This window comes from Chiloscyllium plagiosum, unplaced genomic scaffold (genome assembly GCF_037043375.1).
Source record: "Chiloscyllium plagiosum isolate Xiang-an unplaced genomic scaffold, Cpla_swu_hap1 HiC_scaffold_5, whole genome shotgun sequence".
NCBI lineage: Eukaryota > Metazoa > Chordata > Chondrichthyes > Orectolobiformes > Hemiscylliidae > Chiloscyllium > Chiloscyllium plagiosum.
This window is the reverse complement of record NW_028270143.1, coordinates 30,542,860-30,557,072: the sequence shown is the minus strand read 5'-3', so window position 1 is coordinate 30,557,072 and position 14,213 is coordinate 30,542,860. Positions and strand designations below refer to the sequence as shown.

Sequence of the window (14,213 nt, the reverse complement as noted above, 5' to 3'; positions counted from 1 at the left end):
AGAAACACCGCACCCGCTGTACTGTAAGATCCCACGACTCTGTGTTTGAAAATAACAAGTCTCTCTGCCATTCCTGCCGAGCCGGTCTGGCCAGGCTAAGCCACAGGAAATGTTCCTCCTTTCTGGTCTTCATAGTCCGCGCTTCCGAGTACACATACAGTAAGAGTTCATCCCAAACTTACTTCTGAAAGCAGAGCAATTTTAGATTGCACCGTTTTAGATTTAACGACCGACTATCGAAACTGGGCTCTTTCAGACAGCAGATTGGGATTGGAATTGTCTCCGAGCTGACCTTGTTAACATAAACACTGCTATTGAAACTACCTGTCAGCGAACTGACATTTGGCAATTGTTGGCGAGCAGCTGCTGTTTGCTCCTGGACCCCCTGCAATTGCATCAGATTCGGGTTTATCCCCCTTTTAAGCACTGACAGGACCTGCTTCTAGATTCAAGATAACAGTGACACTTCAAATATCGGGCCAGTTCTCCACAGCTTCTCGTTTGTAAACACTCCAGCTGGGAGGGAGGGGCAAGTCTTACCAATTGGTGCAAATAGCAACGCGCCTCATCGCCCAGCCAGGCCCCTGTGGGAATCCCAGCTCCACTCCTGGTAACTTCTCATTCATTGTAACGGTCACTGAATACTAAATGGGAAAGTGAATGATCTGTCTTGAATAGTTTTAACACAATTGATTTACTCCATATTATGTCTCAGAAAGCAACGGGCGAGGGTTGCTTTCTGAGCAACGGGCACCACTAAACTCTATGCTGATGAAGCATATTTAATAACATAACTCAACAAAATGTAACTGTCTCAAGTTATTTGATAATACAATGCACATATTTGGACATATTATTTAAGATAAATGAATCATAACCATAACTAGTTAGAGAATATGATGATTAAACATACAAAGCATTCAATATACCGAAACCTGCTCATCAGCAAACCTCTCTTGAAGCAATTGCCTCTGGTCTTCAGAAATACAAGCCCTTCTTGGTATTGGTGGAAACATCCATCTCCAGTTCGAATGACCGAGTGACATGGATGAGATCCAGTACCCAGCACCTGGCCCATCTGATCATGAACCAGGTCAGTGTCGACAGAGACAGTTACTAAAGCAACCTCTGACAGTCAGTAGATATTCTTAAAACTAAATATCCACCTCCCTAACTATTCTGTTTCCTTTTATTTCAGTTAAAGGATGAGTTCGGCATCACTAATCTGCATCAGGCTGAACTGGAGGTTCCAATCTCAGACCAGGCGTCAAACTCAGACTGGAGCACACAGGTGACAGTGCATGTCATCCTTTGGGACTTCACTAAATTTATTGAGGGAACAGCCCGAGCCATCCGCTTTATGAGAACGCAATCAAGAGTGTGATCTAAAGAAGCAAAACCCCTACCGTATGAACGTTATATTCAACATAGGATACAAACAAAACCAAGTGGATGTCTGTTGTTCTGTAAAAGGGCGGTAAAGACAAGCCAGGGAACTATAGACCAGTGAGCCTGACCTCGGTGGTGGGCAAGTTGTTGGAGGGAATCCTGAGGGACAGGATGTACATGTATTTGGAAAGGCAAGGACTGATTACGGATAGTCAACATGGCTTTGTGCGTGGGAAATCATGTCTCACAAACTTGATTGAGTTTTTTGAAGAAGTAACAAAGAAGATGTGATCTATATGGACTTCAGTAAGGCGTTCGACAAGGTTCCCCATGGGAGACTGATTAGATCTCATGGAGTACAGGAAGAACTAGCCATTTGGATACAGAACTGGCTCAAAGGTAGAAGACAGAGGGTGGTGGTGGAGGGTTGTTTTTCAGACTGGAGGCCTGTGACCAGTGGAGTGCCACAAGGATCGGTGCTGGGCCCTCTATTTTTTGTTATTTACATAAATGATTTGGATGCGAGCATAAGAGATACAGTTAGTAAGTTTGCAGATGACACCAAAATTGGAGGTGTAGTGGACAGCGAAGAGCATTACCTCAGATTACAACAGGGTCTGGACCAGATGGGCCAATGGGCAGAGAAGTGGCAGATGGAGTTTAATTCAGATAAATGCGAGGTACTGCATTTTTGGAAAGCAAATCTTAGCATGACTTATACACTTAATGGTAAGGTCCTAGGGAGTGTTGCTGAACAAAGAGACCTTGCAGTGCAGGTTTATAGCTCCTTGAAAGTGGAGTCGCAGGTAGATAGGATAGTGAAGAAGGCATTTGGTATGCTTTCCTTTATTGGTCAGAGTTTTGAGTACTGGAGTTGGGAGGTCATTGTACAGGACATTGGTTAGGCCACTGCTGAAACATTGCGTGCAATTCTGGTCTCCTTCCTATCAGAAAGATGTTGTGAAACGTGAAGTCGTTCAGAAAAGATTTACAAGGATGTTGCCAGGATTGGAAGATCTGAGCTACAGGGAGAGGTTGAACAGGCTGGGGCTGTTTTCCCTGAAGCGTTGGAGGCTGAGGGGTGACCTTATAGAGGTTTGCAAAATTATGAGGGGCATGGATGTGATAAATTGACAAAGTTTTTTTCCCTGGGGTCGGGGAGTGCAGAACCAGAGGGCATAGGTTTCGGGTGAGAGGGGAAAGATATAAAAGAGACCTAAGGGGCCACTTTTTCACGCAGAGGGTGGTACGTGTATGGAATGAGCTGCCAGAGGAAGAGGTGGAGGCTGGTACAATTGCAACATTTAAGAGGCATTTGGATGGGTATATAAATAGGTAGGGTTTGGAGGGAAAGGGGCCGGTGCTGGCAGGTGGGACTAGTTTGGGTTGGGATATCTGGTCGGCATGGACAGGTTGGACCGAAGGGTCTGTATTCATGCTGTACATCTCTATGACTCTATGACTCGAACTGACTGGGCCACGAAAGTGCACTTCACATTACCGTAATTTAAAATTGGCGTTTCTTGTTTACTTCGTTTTTAGATTTTGTTATACCATGTTTGATTACATTGTTTGTTAAAATGGTAATTATCAGCTTTGTAATATTATTGTGAAACCTTTTGGGCTTTGATACTTAACATGCAATATAAAGATTCAATTTGCATAATAAAATATCATTTATTTGATAAAATTGTTACATGTGTGAGCAAATCACACTTAAGGCTCCATCTTCATTAAAATGTTTCTCAACTTTTACAAATCAAGTGACGAAACCTCTCTGCCCAAAACAATAAAATTTCCCCTTGTCACATTCTTAGTGTAACTTATGGATTATTAATATATTTATGTTTCTTATAATATTATTATTTATATTAGGAATGTATTGTATGAAATATTCATCCACTAATATTTCTGAGAACATATTGTGGGCGGCACGGTGGCACAGTGGTTAGCACTGCTGCCTCGCAGCGCCAGAGACCAGGGTTCAATTCCCGCCTCAGGCGACTGACTGTGTGGAGTTTGCACGTTCTCCCCGTGTCTGTGTGAGTTTCCTCCGGGTGCTCCGGTTTCCTCCCACAGTCCAAAGATGTGCAGGGTCAGGTGAATTGGCCATGCTAAATTGCCCGTAGTGTTAGGTCAGGGGTAAATGTAGGGGTATGGGTGGGTTACGCTTCGGCGGGTCGGTGTGGACTTGTTGGGCCGAAGGGCCTGTTTCCACACTGTAAGTAATCTAATCTAATCTAAAAGTAATCTAATCTAATCTAATCTAATATTCATTAAATGTTAACTTCAAAAGATAATATTTATGAACATATTGTATTTACCTACTTTGCTTACTTGTTTCAAAACTTCAGTATTGTAAATGTCAATAAATGAACAATAAATATGTATTTATTAAAATGACTGTTAGAGAAGTTTATCCAGTGCCAAACTGGATATATGTGTAAATATATAAAAATTGGAATTTGTAAAGAACATTAGAAGATTCAAAACCGGCACATGAGAACAAAGCAATACAAAACCAGATACAAGGTGAAATACAAGTGTAAGCTAGCTGGTAATAGAAAAGAAGATTGCAAGTGTTTTTCATGTTATGTAAAAAGGTAAGAAAGAGGTAAGAGCAGACATTGGACTGCTGGAAAACAAGGCTGGAGAGGTACGAATGGGGATCAAAGATGGCGGAGGAACTGAATAGGTATTTTTGCATCAGTCTTCATGATAGAAGACATTGGAATCTTTTGACTGACAAGGGGCAAGTAACATTCAATCCCGCTACCATCACTGAAATCCCCACTATTAGCAAAATGGGAATCAACATTGACCTGAAACTCATCTGGACTCACGACATAAAATCAGTAGCTACTGGAGCAGGTCAGAGGCTAGGAACACTGCAATGAGTAACTCACCTCCCCACTTCCCAAAGTCTGTTCATCAGCCTCAAGGCACAAATCAGGAGATCATAGAGTACTCTACACTTGCCTGTTTGGTGCAGCTCCAACAACAGTCAAGAAGCTTGAAACCATCCAAGACAAAGCAGCCTGCTTGATTGGCATTACATCCACAAGTATCCACTCCCTTCATCACCAATGCTCAGTAGCAGCAATCTCTACCATACACTGCAGAAATTCAACAGAGATCATCAAACTGCATCTTCTAAACACACAACCACTTCCACCTAGACGGACAAGGGTAGCAGATACATGTGAACACCACCAGCTTCACCTTCCCCTCCAAACTACTCACCATCCTGACTTGGAAATATATCGCCATTCTTTCACTGTCACTGCATTCACATCCTGGAATACTCTCTCGAAGACATTGTGTGTCAACTGACAGCAGGTGGATTGCAGTGGTTCAAGAAGGCAGTTCAACACCAAATTCTCAAGATCATCGAGGGTCAGGGAATAAATACTGGCCAGCACAGCGATGTCCACATCCCACTAATGATTCGGAATAAACTGGACTTGAACAGTATCAAGAGCCAAAGGTGACAGTAGTGGCTGTTACTACAGAGAAGAAACTGGGAAAGCTATAATTTCTGATCAACCAGACTGGATGGACAACCTTGGGTTCTGAATGAGTTAGTTGAGGAGATTGTAGAGGCATTGATAGTAATCTCTGAGGAAACACTTGAGTCAGGGAGGATCCCAAAACACTGGAAAATGGCTAATGTAACAGCTCTGTTGAAGAAGGAAGGGAGGTACAAGAAGGAAACCTTCACTGATTACTCTGACCTAGGCCATTGGTACAATTTTTGAGTCCATTATTAGGGATTAGATTGCAGAGTTCTTGGAAATGCATGTAAAATAGAGTTGAGTCAATCCAGCTTTCATGAAGGGGAGGTTATGCATGACAAATTTGGTAGAATTCTTTAAGAAGATAATGAGCAAGTTGGATAAAGGAGAAATGGTGGATTCAACCTATTTGGATTTCCAGAAGGCATTTGACAAGCTGCCGGACTCAAAGCTGTCAAATAAGATAAGGACCCAAGGTGTTAGGGCCAATGTACTGGCATAGAAATAGGATTATCTGACTGGCATTAGACAGTCAATAGGCATAAAGGGATTTCTTTACAGGATGGCAGCTGAGGAATGGGGACTTCTATTGGGCTCACTGTTCAGAGAACTGTTCATATTATATATCAGCAATCTGAATAATGGAACAAAGAGAATAGTTGCCAAGTTTGCAGATGACACAAATATAAGTGGAAGGACAGGTAGTGTTGAAGTAGCAGGGAGGCCACAGAAGGGCTTGGACACGAGGAGAATGGGGAAAGAAGTAGAAGAGGCAATACAATGTGGGAAAGTGTGAGGTCATGCACTTTGGTAGGAAGAAATATGGACATAAAAATAACAACAGGAATTTAATGCTGAAAAGTGTCAGCTGATGCATTTTGGGAGGATTGACAAGGCAAAGAGAGTAAAAACAATGACTGCAGATTCTGAGAGTACACAATCCATGGTAGGACTCTAGGAAGTACAGAGGACTAGAGGGATCTTAGTGTGCAGGCCCACAGATAATTGTGTTGGGTGTCTCTAATTCGCTGCGTCCAGGATGGTCAAGGATGGAAATAACATAATATTTAAAAAGTATTTATCTGATTACTGGAAGCACTATAATGTACAAAGTATACAATAGCCTAGTGCTAGAAAATGGGAAGAGAGTAGATAGGTGTGTTACAACCGACATGGACATGATGGGCCAAAGGTCCACTTTCTATTCTGTCAAATTTGTGAATCCGAGGCTCAATGTCATTTCTTTTCAAGATTTCCCCAAACATTAAGAGAATAACTTACAGTCACAATTAGTTGAATGCTCCTATTTAGTTACAGGAAATAATACAAGAGGTACGATGGGATCACTCTAATGGAGAAACAGTTTTATTTATTTGCTTGCATCAATCACTATTCAAAGAAGATGACAACACATGCTGAAAGTTCCTTAACTTATGTCTGTTTTAATAAGAGTGTGGTGTGGGTTTTAGCTGAACAACCCTCTATTTTTAATATATATAAATGATTTGGATGTGAACATCAGAGGTGTGGTTAGTAAATTTGAAGATGACACTAAAATTGGAGGTGTAATGGACAACGAAGATGGTTACCTCAGAGTGCAATGGGATCTAGATTAGATGGGCCAATGGATCAAGGAGTGAGCGTTGGAGTTTAATTTCAATAAATGTGAGGGGCTGTATTTTGGAAAGGTGAATCAGGACAGGACTTAAATACTTAATGGTAAGGTCCTGGGAAGTGTTGATGAGCAAAGACACCTCTGAGTGCAGGTTCACAGCTCCTTGAAAGTTGAACCGCAAGTAGATAGGGTAGTGAAGAAGGTGTTTGGTATGCTTCCCTTTATTGGTCAGTACATTGAGTATAATAGGTGAGGGGTCATGTTACAGCCGTACACGACATTGTTTCAGCAACTTTTGGAATATTGTGAGCAATTCTGCTCTCCCTCCTCTAAGAGGGATGTTGTGAAACTTGAAAGGGTTTCAGAAAAGATTTACAAGCATGCTGCCAGGCTTGGAGGATTTGAGCTATAGGGAGAGGTTGAATAGGCTAGGGCTATTTTCTCTGGAGCTTTGGAAGCTTAGGGGTATGCGTATAGAGGTTTATAAAAAAATCATGAAGAGCATGAATAGGGTAAATAGGCAAGGTCTTTTCCTCAGTATGTGAGAGTTCAAAACTAGAGGGCATAGATTTAAGGCGACAGGGTAAAGATTTAAACGGGACATAATGGGAAACTTTTTCACACAGAGGATGGTGAATGCGTAGAATGAGCTGCCAGAGGATGTGGTGGAGACTGGTACAATTACAACATTTAAAAGGCATCTGGATGGGAACATGAATAGGATGGGTTTAGAGGGATATGGGGCAAATGCTGGAAAATGGATACCTGGTTAGCTTGGGTGAGTTGGACCAAAGGGTCTGTATCCATGCTGTATATTTATATGACTCTACGACTCTAAAGTGGTGAGCATGGACAATGTGCCGGTAATAAAGTGACTGAATAAGGAAAGGGAATGTGTTATGTTGCTTGCCTTCATCACATCTGCGAGTTTCTTGTGGACCTTCTTATTAGTCAGATGTGAGAGTTGGCACTCATTGCATGTTACCTCTATCAGTATGTGTCAGGAGGGACATTTTGACAGGTTTCTCCCTTGGAAATCTGGAAGTCTAAATCTTTATTTTTCAGTGGTAAAACTAGATGTCATATGTGATTTTGAGCCATTTTTCAAACCTCTGCGTTCTCACTTCACCCCATCTTGGTAACATCGTCAAGTCCTATGGCCCCACAATAATGTTACACTCTGTTTTCTTCACATTCTTGAAAATTCCAGTGTTCATTAAATCCTTTTTTATGTTCAATTTCATCAAATAATGTGTAGTTGAGACATAAAAAGCTGAAAGGCCAGATTTATTCTGTGTCAGCCTGTGTCCTTACACTGAACTTTAATGACAGAGGCTTCAAAAGAGAAGCTAAGGCCTGATCTTCATTCAGCTCACTGTCCTGTGACCCCTTCCTGAAGTGTTGGATGAAAACCAACTAAAACTTCAGTTGAATAATCTGGTGACATTGTCCATGTTCACTTGAGCATGACAGTTCAGCTCAATCTGTATTTGTAAAGCCAAATTCCAAGAAGGAGTTAACAAATTCAGGAACTGCTCCAGTGAACCTAATAGAAAATATAATGATCGAGCCGCCAGAGGAAGTGGTCGAGCCAGGTATGATTACAGTCTTTGAAAGACTTTTGGGCAGATGCACAGAAAGCAAAGGTTTGGAGAGTTTTGGGGTTAAAGCAGGAAACTGGGACAAGTTCAGTTTAGGAAACCTGGTTAGCATAGACAGGTTCAGCTGAAGGGCCTGTTTCCTGCATAGCCTTATCTAGGCTGCCAATCTCGAAAATGCCAAGAGTACACTGCACTGTCTGAAGGACCAACTTTCAGATGGGATTATCAATCACAGACTTGTTTAAACCTTCCAATGACCATCTGTAAACTACCCCATGTCACTATTCAAAGAATTACAGAGTTTTCTCTGAAGCCGAGAATTATACTTATCTCTTAACTAACATCAATATTTAATATTTAACCGAGCAAAAATCTGCAAAAATGTACACTTGCATATACTCCATTGGCTATGAACATATGTTTGATCATGTTACCACCAAAACTTAATATATTTTTGATCTGTGACAATAAAGATGTCAAGTGAAGATAACAGTACAACCAGGTAATGACCTTTCACCAAAATTATTCATCTGTAAATAGAACAAACATTCAGTGAATTAGATAATATTCCAGGGGTAAAAATTGGAGGCAGGAACATAAGTTTGTAGGGATGCTGATGATGCAACGCAACTTGCAAAGTCACAAGAAGCTCTGGAAAATATCATAAATCAGCTGTGGCTAGCACTGCTGCCTCACAGCACCATGGACATTGGTTCAATTCCACCCTTGGGAACTATCAGTGTGGAGTTTGCACATTTGCCCTGTGTCTGCATAGGTTTCCATTGGGTGCTCCGGTTACCTCCCACAGTCCAAGGATGCGCAGTTTCGGTGAATTGGCCACGCTAAATCGCCCATGGTGTTCAATGGTGTGTAGGTCAGGTGTGTTAGCCATAGGGATTGCAGAGTAACAGGGCAAGGTTAGGGGGATGAGTCTACATGGGATGCTCTTCAGAAGGTCAGTGTAAGCCTGTTGGGCTGAATGGCCTGTTTCCACACTGTCGGGGATCTATCATTCTATGAACTGATACCTAGACATGTAGAATAAGGATCGAGTATGAACTAAAAAGAGAAATGCAATAACAGTTATGAAGAATACATTAGAATAACCCTTAATGAAAATTGAAGTGAATGGTGTGACATTGGAACAATAAGCTTGTGTATTTAGAATAAAAGATGGAGGATACGGTGCAAGTTAGAAGGAAAGAGACAGTATTTCTGAGAAGATGAATGTGTTCCCAACAATGTAATTCAGGCTTGTCACAAAGAAAGAAGTCTTAACAAGATACAATATATCCAACTGTTTCTCTCAACTCTGGATATTACATAAATATCTCTGGAAGAAAATAGAAACCTTTGAACTGTGAATGATTCCGTACACAGACAATAAGACAAATGAAGAATAAAAAGATCTCAAAAAGTAACAATCAGAAATAAGAGCGAAGCGGAGAGCAGGGAGAGGAGTATTTCGAGATGTCGGTAGCTGGATGATGTACGTCACAGGGTTGCTGCACAGGAGCTGAGCGGACATGAGGATGTGTGGTGTAAGACAAACGGGGTGACACACTATGACAGTGGAACCTCTGGCAGGATAAACTACACTCAGCACAGTGCAACCCCATGAAGTAACAGTCAAAGGTGACGTCACCAGGATCTTTTAGAAATGTGGGATTTCCCCAAAAGGTAGGGAATGGTAATAAATAGTGGAGAAGGGCTGGAAAGAGAGCTACACATTTCAGAGCTTTGTGCAAAGTGAGGAGGAGAGCAATTCAACATGAGACCTGTCCAATGTTAGTGATCCTTGCAGCCTGTTATCTCCTGACGTCTCCTTTCAGAGAGAGTTTGGGGGAGTGCTCGTTTCTCATGAGGTTCTGTCTCTTTTCCTGCAGATTCCTGCCAAGTTTTCCTGTTGCTGTTTGCAGGGCTCGCTGCTTTCCCTGTAACGGAGCTCTCAGGAAGGGAGGTGCGTTTGCCTTCAGCAGCTCTGACCTGCTCGACCTGCGTCCCTCTGGCGATGGAAATCCGGAATACAGCGGCTGAGCTCCGGAACATTCAGGTCAGTCAGTGGCTGGAGACAGAGAGCGGGGTCTGCGCTTTGGGAAACGAGTGGTTGCGGAGCAGGGACTGAAACTTGGAGACTCGGTGTCCGGAGCAGGGGGTGGGGGTGTTGGGGGGGGGAGTTGAGACTCAGGGAGATTGGGAACTCGAAGCTCGAATTCTTCACAAAGGAGCAGGACCTGGTTTACACTCATTGTGTGATCTTGTATTACCCTCGTAGGTGTGTGAGTTTTTCTCGCTCTGTGAACAAGACTGGAGCTCGCTGCTGAGCTACGATTTCGACCTGCCCCAAATCCGAGCCCAGGACCGATGCTTAAAGATAAATTTCCACAAGGTGAGTGAGAGAGAGAGTGGGAGTGGGAGTGTGGCAGTACGAGCACATCTGCCCTGCAGGCCGAGTCGGTCAGGGGCTCTCTGCAGGGATGTGAAGGAGCTCGGGTCGCTGCACTCTCCCGCCTTGCCATCGATTGCATGTGAAAGCTGCCAATCGGGGAGCCAGAGCGAGTTACAATCTCAGATCTCCTCTTCCCAAACACAAGGTCAGGGTCCCAGCCCCCTGAATGTCCGGCTGATGTTAGAAATTGGCTGCACCCTCCCCATCCTCCCTTTGTAACCCTGCTCCCACTAAACCAGCGAATCACCTGAGAACTGTCAAAGGTTTGAAGGTTTGCTCGGGCTCAGCTCCTGCTCAGGGCTAATGAAATGCTGCCTCCTGGAGGTGACCAGGCGGTAACAGTGCAGGAGCAGACAGCACAACAGAGCGGTCAGTAAACAGTGAATCAGGGAAATTGTTCACACGGTGTTAACCAAGAGTGGGATAAACTACCAACTCACTAAACACAAGGGAAAGCTTCCTTCAGTGCGCCCCGAGTTTCGAAATCACATGGGACATATTTTCGAATCGTCTGTATTGATCGACAAAAGAGATATAACAGATCAGATAAAAATGAGCTAGGTTATGTACTCTTTGCTGATGAGGCATATTTAATAATCTCACTCAGCAAAATGTAGCCACAAATTGTTTATTTAAGAAGGCAAAATAATTTCACGAATGTACTAGGATACTCTCTTTAAGATATATTTTGTATAAATTAATCATAACCACAACTAGTTACAAAATATGATTAAATCCACCAAACGTTCAATATACTGAAACCTTCTCTTCAGCAAACCTGTCTCGAAGCGATTGCCTCTGGTCTTCAGAAATACAAGCCCTTCTTGTTATTGGTGGAAACATCCATCTCCAGTTCGAATGACCGAGTGACATGGATGAGATCCAGCACCCAGCACCTGGCTGAATTGATCATGAACCAGGTCAGTGTCAACAGAGACAGTTACTAAAGCAACCTCTGATAGTCAGTAGATATTCTCAAAACTGAAATTACACCTCACTAACTATTCTGTTTCCTTTCATTTCAGTTAAAGGCTGAGTTCGGCATCACTAATCTGCATCAGGCTGAACTGGAGGTTCCAATCTCAGACCAGGCGTCAAACTCAGACTGGAGCACACAGGTGACAGTGCATGTCATCCTTCGGGACTTCACTAAATTTATTGAGGGAACAGCCCGAGCCATCCGCTTTATGAGAACGCAATCAAGAGTGTGATCTAAAGCAGCAAAGCCCCCACCGTATGAACGTTATAGTTCAATATAGGATACAAAAACACATCCACCAAGTGGATGACTGTTGTTCTGTGAAAGAACTAAATAGGTTGTAAAAGTGCATTGCACTATTACCGTTATTTAAAAGTGGCGTTTACTGCCAATTTAGTGTTTAGATTTTGGAATTGTTTTTGCATTTTTGATTACGTTGTTTATTAAAGTTGTAATTATCAACTTTGTAACATGATTGTGAAAGTTTTTGGGCTTTGATAATTAACATGCAACATAAACACTGAATTGCATGATGAAATATCATTTATTTTATAAAATCGTTACAGTATGTGAGCAAATCACTCTTAAGAATCCATCTTAAAAAAATGCTTCTCAACTCTTTCAAATGAAGTGACGAAAATTCTCTGCCCAAAACAATTAAACTTCACCTTGTCGTATTCTTAATTGAATTTATGGATTATTAATATACTTATGTTCCTGCTAATATCATTATTTACATTATAAATATTTTGTATGAAATGTTCATCCAATGTTAATAAGAATATATTTATTAAATGGTGACTTTAAAAATAATGTAATATTTATGAACTATATTATATTTATTTACTTTGCTATGTGTTCTAAAACTTCAGATGATTTATTGTAAATGTCAATTATATGAACAATAAATATTTAAATTTATTTTAATAAAATTATAGCGTTGCAGAATTCACTGAAGTCCCATACAGTATATATATATATGAATATATGAAAATTAGAACTTGGAAAGATTAGAAGACTATAAACCAGCAGAGGATAACTAAAAGAGTAATGGGGCAGGGGCAGTACTAGGTGAAATACAAAATAAACTAGGTAGTAATGTAAAAGAGGATTGTAAGAATTTTTCAGATTATACAAAAGCTAAGTGAGAAGCAAGAGCAGACATTGGACTGTTGGAAAATGAGGCTGGAGAATTTGTAATGGGGAACAAAGAAATGTTGAAGGAAATGATAGGTATCTTGCATCAGTCTTCATGTTGGACGACACCAGTATCATTGGGCTTGCAAGTCGCAAGTAAAACTAGCACTCCAGAAATGCTAGATTATGTCCATCATCAGTAAGCGACAATCTAACTATGGCCCCTTGACGTTCAATGGTGTTACCATCACTGAATCCTTCCACTCTTGACAAACTGGGGATCACCATTGACCAGAATCTCAACTGGACTCACACATAAACACAGTGGCTGCACCAGCAGGTCAGAGGCTAGTAATACTGTGGCAGACAATTCACCACCTGACTCCCCAAAACCTGTCCATCATCTACAAGGCACAAGTCAGAAATCTGATGGAATACCCCCCCCCCTCCCATTTGCCTCGATGGGTGCAGCCCCAACAACACTCAAGAAGCTTGACCCCATCCAGGACAAAGCAGCCCACTTGATTGGCATCACATTCACAAGCATCCACTCCTTCCACCACCGATGCTCAGTATGTACTATCTGCAAGATACATTGCAGAAATTCACCAAAGATCCTCAGAGAGCATCTCCTAAACCCACAGCCATTCCTATCTAGAAGGACAAGGGTGGCAGATACATGGGAACAGCACTATCTTCAAGCTCTACTCCAATCCCAATCATCATCCTGACTTGGAAACAAGTCCCTGTTCCTTCATTGCTACTTGTTCAAAGTCCTGGAATAGCCTCCCTGAGGACATTGTGGGTCAACCCACAGAAGTGGACTGCAGTGTTTCAAGAAGGAAGCACACACCTAATTCTCAATGGCAACTAAGAATAGGCAATAAATGTTGGCCAGCTAGCCATGCTCATATCCCAAAAATGATTAAAAACAAATACCAGTACTTCAACAGGGTCAAGAGGCAGTTATGAGGGTAGTGGCTGTCACTAAGGAGAAGCTGTAAGTTCGGAAGGTGGATAAACCCAGAGTCGATGGACTATACCCCTGGGTTCTCAAGGTGTTAGCTGAGGAGATTGTACAGGCATTGATGGTGATCTTTCAGGAGTCACTAGAGTCAGGGAGGCTCCCAGAGGACTGGAAAATGGCTATTGTAATACCCTTGTTTAAGAAGGGAGTGAGGCACAATACAGCAAATTAGGCTGGTTAGCCTGACCTTGGTCATTGGTAAGAGTTTAGAGTAAATTATTAAGGATGAGATTGCTGAATACTTGGAAGTGCTTGGTAAAATAGGGTAGAGTCAGCACAGCTTTGTTAAAGGGAGGTCATGCTGACAAATTTGTTAGAATTAGGTCGGTTTCCATGCTGTACATCTCTGTGACTCTATGACTCTAAGTAATCAGCAAATTGGACAAAGGAGAGATAGTGGATGCAATCTATTTGAATTTTCAAAAGGCCTCTGACAAGCTGCCACCCAGGAAGCTACTAAATAAAGTAAGATCCCATGGTATTAGGGCAAGGTGGATAGAT

At 42.0% G+C, this 14,213-nt stretch overlaps 1 protein-coding gene across 1 annotated transcript; it reads left to right on the top strand.

Moving 5' to 3' along the window:
• The first annotated feature begins 10,090 nt into the window (after nucleotides 1-10,090).
• On the top strand, nucleotides 10,091-11,876 carry LOC148149895 (interleukin-6-like). The gene is made up of 4 exons (XM_087986828.1): nucleotides 10,091-10,173; nucleotides 10,396-10,509; nucleotides 11,343-11,489; nucleotides 11,595-11,876. The coding sequence occupies exons 1-4, from the start codon at nucleotides 10,132-10,134 to the stop codon at nucleotides 11,778-11,780; spliced, it is 489 nt and encodes a 162-aa protein (XP_087842954.1). The 5' UTR covers nucleotides 10,091-10,131; the 3' UTR covers nucleotides 11,781-11,876.
• Nucleotides 11,877-14,213: the final 2,337 nt, after the last annotated feature.

Bases quoted from the DNA above. Each gene is read 5' to 3' on its own strand.
- LOC148149895 (XM_087986828.1), top strand. From the start codon at position 10,132: ATGGAAATCCGGAATACAGCGGCTGAGCTCCGGAACATTCAG. The intron at 10,174-10,395 runs GTCAGTCAGTGG...TTACCCTCGTAG, and splicing joins CTGAGCTCCGGAACATTCAG to GTGTGTGAGTTTTTCTCGCT. The intron at 11,490-11,594 runs GTCAGTGTCAAC...CTTTCATTTCAG, and splicing joins CTGAATTGATCATGAACCAG to TTAAAGGCTGAGTTCGGCAT.